Consider the following 8,023-nt stretch of genomic DNA (forward strand, 5'->3'; position numbering starts at 1 on the left):
TTGAGCGCCGAGCAGCAGGCCCCGACTGTGTAAGCAGAGCGTCCAGCACCCCACATCTTCCTCTAAGGCTGAGACCCCCCAAACAGCGAGCTGGTGAACAACGGGCTGGCCCCAGAGAGAGTCCTTCCCCCACCATGGCCCCAGTGCCAGGCTCCATCCCTTTCTTCAATGCCCCACCTCCTGCAGGCTCCACCCCTTCAACATGCCCTGCCCCTTGCAAGGTTCCTCCCCCCTTAACACCCCCACTGCCAGGCCTCTCCCTGCTCTATGTGCACCAGTCCCATTGCCACGCTCCTCCCTCTTCTACACACAGACCCACCCACAGCCAGACTCCTCTCCCTGCTATACTGACCGCAGTTACAACCTGCTTCCCACTGCGGCTCAGCCCCCCTCAGAGGACAGCCAAGGGCTGTACCCAGTGACTCTCTCGCTTGCAGCAGCTCACCCAGACTCGGGGAGTCGCTTGGGAAGCCAGGTCCCAAACCACTGAGAGTTTATTAACCATGTTTATTCGGATGGTGCCTGAGGGCCAGCCAAGCCCCGTGTGCTAGGTGCAGGACAGCCCCAGAGCCGTGGCCTGTCCTGGCGCCACAGGCTTGGCAGGGCCTGGGGCCGAGCACACCCGCAGCATGCCGGGGCGAGGGCCGGTTCATGCCGTGGCTGGGTGTGTGAGTGGGAGGGGGCGAGCTAAGGGGCAAGTGTGGAGTGAGGCTGAGGGGAAGAGCTGGAGGGAGGCGTGCTGAGAAAGGCCAGCCCCACCTGCAGCGGGGTCACTGGCTGTCCAGATGTCTCTCCCCTCCCCGCTGGTGTCTCTGGTGGGATCCCTTCCCCCATGGCCCTATGGGGCTGGGAATGCAGCACAGCATGGTGGGAAGAGCCCCAGGAGGGCTGGCAGCAGCAGGACTGGCACGAGAGGGACAGCCGCGGGAGCCCTGATACCAGCAGGGCCCTGCCACAGCAGCCAAGAGCCTGCTCCCCCAGGAACAGTCTGCTGGGAGGGGCAGCTGCCCCCTCCCTCCTGGCCCTGCGTTCTGCCTCTCCCATGGGGCTGCATCAGCATGACGGGCACTTCACTCACCCGCTCCCGGCCGATGTGGCCGGGGGGTTCCTGGAGCAGCGCCTGCGAGAGAAAGAAACTGTCCAGCTGTGGTGGCTGCAGACCCCTGCGGTCCCTGCCGGGCGGCTGCACCACAGAACTCGGACCCCTGGCGCGGGCCGGGAGGGGGCAGGACCACAGGACTCGGAGCCCCGGCATGGGCAGGGAATGGGGCCCTGCCAGGCGGTGGCACCGTGGGACTCAGAGCCCCGCGCGGGCAGGGAACGGGGCCCTGCCCAGCCAGGAGGGGGAGTGACAGGGTCCCCATTGCCTGGGTGGAAGTTGCACCGGGTTGAGCAGCTCCTAGCCAGGCTGGGCTGGACAGTCAGAGACCCACCAACCCAGCGGGTTCCCCCATGTGCCCCTTTCCCCCTGCTGGGCCAGGTGACGCCACACACTCCCCTCACCTCTGCCCCTAGGCCGGGGCCCCGTCCGCCACAGCCAGCAGCTGGCACAGCTCTTGCTTGGGCCGGTCCTCAGATGCCACCTCCTTTGTTGCCATCTCTTCCTCCAGCTGGAAAGGAACGCAGATGCCTGAGCGAGGCACCCTGGGCAGCAGCACCCCAGGGGCAGTGTGATGCCAGGGCTGGGGTGACTGAACCCCCAGGGAGGTGTGCAGGGGTCATAACAGCCAAACTGGGGCAGACCAAAGGGCCACCTAGCGCAGTCTCCAGGTCCCACAGCGGCCAGTGCCAGGTGCCCAGGTTCTCAACCAGGGGTCTGGGGCCCACTGCGGGGCCGTGAACATGTTTCAGGGGGTCCCCCAAGCAGGGCTGGCATTAGACCTGCTGGGGCCCAGGGCAGAAAGCCAAAACCCCACCGCCCAGGGCTCCAAGTCCTGTCACCTGGGGCTGAAACCAAAGCCTGAGCAACTTAACTTCGCAGGGCCCCCTGTGGCATGAGGCACCAGGAAATTGCCCTGCGTGCTACCCCCTAATGCCGGCCCTGGCTTTTATATACAGAAACACAGTTGTTGTTGGCCATGGAGTTTTCAATAGCACGCTTGGGGGGTGGGGGGGGTTTGGAAAGGAAAAGCTTGACAACCCCTGCCCCAGAGGGAATGAACAGGGTAGTTGTCAAGTGAGCCATCCCATTCTCCAGTCCCAGCTTCTGGAAGGCAGAAGGTGAGGGACACCCAGAGCATGTGATTGTGTCCCTGCCCATCCTGGCTAATAGCCATTGATGGATCTACCCTCTGTGAATTTATTTGAGTCTTTTTTCAGCCCAGTTATGCTTTTGGCCTTCACAACATCCCCTGGCAATGAATTCCACAAGCTGTGTGTTGTGTGAAGAAATACTTCCATTAGTTTGTTTTAAACCTGCTGCCTGTTAATGTCATTGGGTGACCCCCAGTTGTTGGTTTATGAGAAGGAGTAAATAACACTTCCTGATTTACTCTCTCCACACCAGTCATGATTTTATAGCCCTCTGTCGTATCCCCCATTAGTCGTCTCTTTTCCAAGCTGAAAAGTCCCAGTCTTATTAATCTTTCTTCATATGGAAGCTGTTCCAGACCCCTAATCATTTTTGTTGCCGTTTTCTGAACCTTTTCCAATTCCAATATATCTTTTTTGAGATGGGGCGACCACATCTGCACGCAGTATTCAAGATGTGGGCGTCCCATGGATTTATACAGTGGCATTATGACATTTTCTGTCTCATTATCTCTCTCTTTCCTAACGGGTCCCACCATTCTGGTAGCTGGTTTGACAGCCGCTGCGCATCGAGTAGATTTATTCAGGGTTGAAGCTGGATGAGCAGTGTGTCATGCTGCTGGGTGGGCAGAGCATGGGGGGCAGATGAGGGACAGCCCCTCTATCAGCCCTGGGGAGACACCCCTGGCCCTGCACTGTAATCTGGACCCTCCCACCCCACAACCCATACATATCTGGCCTTGGAGCCCCCCCAACCCCACACTTGCTCTGGCCCCTCATTCCCTTCACACCCGAGGGGGGTGCAGCACCTCTCAGTGGGTGTTGGGGACACCACCCTGGGACCCTGCGCTCAGGGTTACAGCACCTGAATCTGTCTGGTGCACCAAATGGGGAGAGCCCCACCCCCCCGAGAGAGTCCCTGGCGGCGCCAGGGGAAGAAGGGGGCGGTTCTGGCTGGAACCTCTGACCTGCTGGCGGATGTAGGTGTCTGCACAGGGGCCGATGCCGCGGAGGATCAGGGACACCACACAGCACCTGCCGGAAAGCGCCGCTTCGACCGCAGCCATCACCATGGAGGGGAACCAGAGCGCCAGGGCCGTGTCCTGCGGGGTGTGCAGTCAGGTCAGGGCATGCAGCAGGGGGGCGTGCAGGGAGCAGGGGGAGCCCAGCCCGCCAGGGGCGACGAATGGGCAGGGCCCAGCCCCGCAGCAGGGACTCACGTAGATGCGGGTGGTGTTGAAGGGGCAGTCGTTGGTGGCTATGGCAGCCCGGGCGTCGGCTGGGAGGGCGGAGCTGTTGCATCCCACGATCAGGCGGTGCCCCCTGCTGGCGATGGTGAGGGAGACGGCCAGGGCCAAGCCCAAGCTGCAGGCCGCGGAGAGCAGGCAGTTCAGCAGCGAGACGCACAGCAAGGCCCAGTGCTGCAGGCAGAGACCAGAGCTGGGGGGCAGGCGGCCGGGCAGCCACGGGGCGTCGCCCCACCCCCCGCCAGGGGCCACTCACCAGCTCCAGCAGCCCGGGGTGAGGTGGGCAGCGGCCCTGGGCCCCACACGCCCAAGCAGGGACCCGACCTCTCCCCTCCTCCAGCAACTGGAGCAGCTGCTCCCAGACGAACGTTTCTCTGGGCCTCCAACGTCTCCCTGCACCCCAGGCCCTTGCAGCCCCACGGGGCCCAGCCCCACCCCCGTGTCCATGTGAAGCTGCAGGGGTCAGGGTCTCCCCTGCCTCACCCGTTCCAGGGTTACCCGATCCCCGCACTAACGAGCATGGGCGCCTGGCAGCCGTTGCCCTGGCCTCAGCTCTTGGCGGCCTCAGCTCTTGGCAGCCCCTTCCCCCACCCCCTGGTGACTGCGCCTGGCACCGTCCTGTCTGCTTACAGCTGGTGTCAGACGCGCCCTTTGCCAGCCTAGCCACGGGGAGGGCTTGGCACAAACCCTGGGTGCCCTCTGCCTCCTAGTGCCCCAAGGCCCCACTTCTGCGCCTGGCTTTCCCTTGGGGACGGGTCATCCTGCACCGAGCCAATGCCAGTGTCTGAGCCGAGACACCTGCATTGCACCATGCTGCACAGCGCAGCCGCTGCCCAGCCATGGGGTGGGCGGACCTGCCCCCCCGCTTGTGTCAAGGGCTGTGGGGTTGCCTGTGAGCGCTTGGCGGCAGGGAGGGGCTGTCACGTATTTACACAGCACAAGGTAGGGCCTTGTCCTTGGCTGGGGAGAGCAGGGGGTGCCTGGCACGGGCTGGGGAGGCCTTACTCAGCCAGGGGAGGTCTGTCTGTGCACCTGGCATGCATGGGCGGAGGCGGGGACAGGGAGCAGCCCGGATGGAAGGAGCTGGGGCCTTATCTGCAGCAGGTGTGGCCTGCTGAGGACACAGCTGAAAGCAGGCTGGGCCCACACAGCAGGAGACAGGCACCTCAGGGAGCAAGGTCCAGGGAGCGGCTGCTGCAGGAGCTGGGCCACAGCCCTGAATGGTGCTTCCTGCCTGAACTCAGCCCCCCTCCCCCCCGGGGCTGTGACCCCAACATTGCCCCCCATCCCCTGGCTGTGACCCCAGCATTGCCCCCCATCCCCTGGCTGTGACCCCAGCATTGGCCTCCCCCTCCCACCCTGGGTTCCTCGGCTGTGACCCCAGCATTGGCCTCCCCCTCCCACCCTGGGTTCCCCGGCTGTGACCCCAGCACTGGCCTTCGCTCCACCCGGCCCTGCAGCCCCGCCGGCTCCCCAGCGCTCACTCACCAGGGCTGCCTTGAGGAGGTTCTGGGACACCAAGATGGCCACAATCCCAGCAGTGATGCTCTAGGGAAAGACGGGGGGAAGGGTCAGTCCCTCCCCCAGTGCATGCCCCCCGCCGCAGCTGCCCCAGACCCCGGGGCTGGTCCCTGGGGCATAGCAAGTAAAAGCATTGTTAAATCAGGGGCCCTATGGCCCAGAATCAGCCACACCCACGCTCTGACCCTGGCGTTTGGGCCGGAAGGGGGCAGGACTGGCATCTCACCGCAGCAGGGATTCTGCTTTCTGCTCCTTGCACGGGCCCAGTGGCCTCAGTTCCCCGCCCAGCTTCTAGCTGCGCTCAGCTGCCCAGCACGTGTCTCTCTCCGGGGTCAGCGGGCAAGGGCCGCCGTGTCCCTGCAGGCTCAGGCTCGCCAGGCACATCGCTGGGGCTCACCCCACGGGGCCACGCAGGGACTCCTGCAGGCAGCTGGAGCCCCAGGGACACCGGGGGGGAGCAATGGGGCTACGGGTGCTGGAGCAGGGCCGGCCGGCGGGGCCTCACTCACCAGCAGCCCGGAGCCGACGGAGATGACGTTGGCGGTCGTGTACTCGGAGGTGACCGTGCGCTCAGGGTTGGCCACGTGGCGCAGGACTGTGCCGTGCACGATGGCCCCCAGGATGAAGTTCAAGTGGCCCAGGATGATCAGGGTAATGCCAGACCGCATGAGGCGCTGGGGCCCGTGCCCCAAGTCTGCAAGAGAGGCAGGCATGGGGGGGGCTTGCACCGCTGGGGGGGGCACTGGAGAGAATCGCACACAGCGTAAGGGCCTAGTACCCCCCAAGGGGCATGGGGGGGAGGTGCCCAAGTGTGCTGAGGGGGGTCACGCATTGCGGAGTAGAGGGTACCCGAGTGCAATGGGTGGGAAATCACACATGGCATGGGGGGAGGGTATCTGAATGTGCCGTGGAGGGGGTCACACATGGCATAGGGGGAGTGTACCTGAGTGTGCAATAAGGGGGGGTCTTCACACACAGCGGGGGGGGAGACACCTGAGTGTGCACTGGGGGAAGTCACACACAGCAGGGGGGAGACACCTGAGTGTGCACTGGGGGGGTCATGCACGGCAGGGGGGAGACACCTGAGTGTACAATGGGAGGGTCACGCACGGCAGAGGGGAGACACCTGAGTGTGCACTGGGGGGGGTCACAGCAGGGGGGAGACACCTGAGTGTGCACTGGGGGGGGTCACGCACGGCAGGGGGGAGACACCTGAGTGTGCACTGGGGGGGGTCACGCACGGCCGGGGGGGAGACACCTGAGTGCGCACTGGGGGGGGGAGACACCTGAGTGGGGGGGTCACAGCAGGGGGGAGACACCTGAGTGTGCAATGGGGGGGTCACGCACGGCAGGGGGAGACACCTGAGTGTGCAATGGGGGGTCACGCACGGCAGGGGGAGACACCTGAGTGTGCAATGGGGGGTCACGCACGGCAGGGGGGAGACACCTGAGTGTGCACTGGGGGGGTCATGCACGGCAGGGGGGAGACACCTGAGTGTGCACTGGGGGGGTCATGCACGGCAGGGGGGAGACACCTGAGTGTGCAATGGGAGGGTCATGCACGGCACAGGGGAGACACCTGAGTGTGCACTGGGGGGTCACAGCAGGGGGGAGACACCTGAGTGTGCACTGGGGGGGTCACGCACGGCAGGGGGGAGACACCTGAGTGTGCACTGGGGGGGTCACGCACGGCCGGGGGGGAGACACCTGAGTGCGCACTGGGGGGGGGGGGGGAGAGACACCTGAGTGTGCAGTGGGGGGGGTCACAGCAGGGGGGAGACACCTGAGTGTGCAATGGGGGGGTCACGCACGGCAGGGGGAGACACCTGAGTGTGCACTGGGGGGGTCACGCACGGCCGGGGGAGACACCTGAGTGTGCAATGGGGGGGTCACGCACGGCCGGGGGGGAGACACCTGAGTGCGCACTGGGGGGGGGGAGACACCTGAGTGTGCACTGGGGGGGTCACAGCAGGGGGGAGACACCTGAGTGTGCACTGGGGAGGTCACGCACGGCAGGGGGGAGACACCTGAGTGTGCACTGGGGGGGTCACGCACGGCCGGGGGGGAGACACCTGAGTGCGCACTGGGGGGGGGAGACACCTGAGTGGGGGGGTCACAGCAGGGGGGAGACACCTGAGTGTGCAATGGGGGGGTCACGCACGGCAGGGGGAGACACCTGAGTGTGCAATGGGGGGTCACGCACGGCAGGGGGAGACACCTGAGTGTGCAATGGGGGGTCACGCACGGCAGGGGGGAGACACCTGAGTGTGCACTGGGGGGGTCACGCACGGCAGGGGGGAGACACCTGAGTGTGCACTGGGGGGGTCACGCACGGCCGGGGGGGAGACACCTGAGTGCGCACTGGGGGGGGGGGGAGAGACACCTGAGTGTGCAGTGGGGGGGGTCACAGCAGGGGGGAGACACCTGAGTGTGCAATGGGGGGGTCACGCACGGCAGGGGGAGACACCTGAGTGTGCAATGGGGGGTCACGCACGGCCGGGGGAGACACCTGAGTGTGCAATGGGGGGGTCACGCACGGCCGGGGGGGAGACACCTGAGTGCGCACTGGGGGGGGGGAGACACCTGAGTGTGCACTGGGGGGGTCACAGCAGGGGGGAGACACCTGAGTGTGCAATGGGGGGTCACGCACGGCCGGGGGGGAGTCTGCCCGTGAGGGAGATGGGTGTTGGGGGGCGATTCGAGGAAGGCCCGCCCCCCAATGGGCTCCGGGCGGGACCCCGGCACTCACCGAACCCGCAGCGGCCGCAGCCCATCCCGCCGGTTCCGGGCTCCGTCACCGCCCCGCCGGCAGCCACAGGCCCAGCCCGGATCAGCCTCACAGCCCGGCGCGGAACCCAGGAGTCCGACGCCGGCCTCCCACCCCCGCGCGGAACCCAGGAGTCCGGCCCCGCCCCTCCACCCTCGCGCGGAACCCAGGAGTCCGGCCCCGCCCCTCCACCCCGGCGCGGAACCCAGGAGTCCGGCCCCGATCCCCCTCTCGGAAC

The 8,023-nt window shown here is 65.6% G+C and overlaps 1 protein-coding gene across 1 annotated transcript; it reads right to left on the reverse strand.

Annotated features, from left to right (window-relative positions):
• Positions 1–432: 432 nt before the first annotated feature.
• Positions 433–7,900, reverse strand: KRTCAP3 (keratinocyte associated protein 3). Its single transcript, XM_077811475.1, is given in 8 exon segments — positions 433–906; positions 908–1,047; positions 1,049–1,120; positions 3,219–3,353; positions 3,471–3,671; positions 4,986–5,045; positions 5,528–5,712; positions 7,768–7,900. Coding segments are annotated over 8 exon segments (954 nt in total). The 5' UTR covers positions 7,793–7,900; the 3' UTR covers positions 433–770.
• Between the last annotated feature and the right edge of the window lie 123 nt (positions 7,901–8,023).

Source organism: Eretmochelys imbricata, chromosome 3 (genome assembly GCF_965152235.1).
Source record: "Eretmochelys imbricata isolate rEreImb1 chromosome 3, rEreImb1.hap1, whole genome shotgun sequence".
NCBI lineage: Eukaryota > Metazoa > Chordata > Testudines > Cheloniidae > Eretmochelys > Eretmochelys imbricata.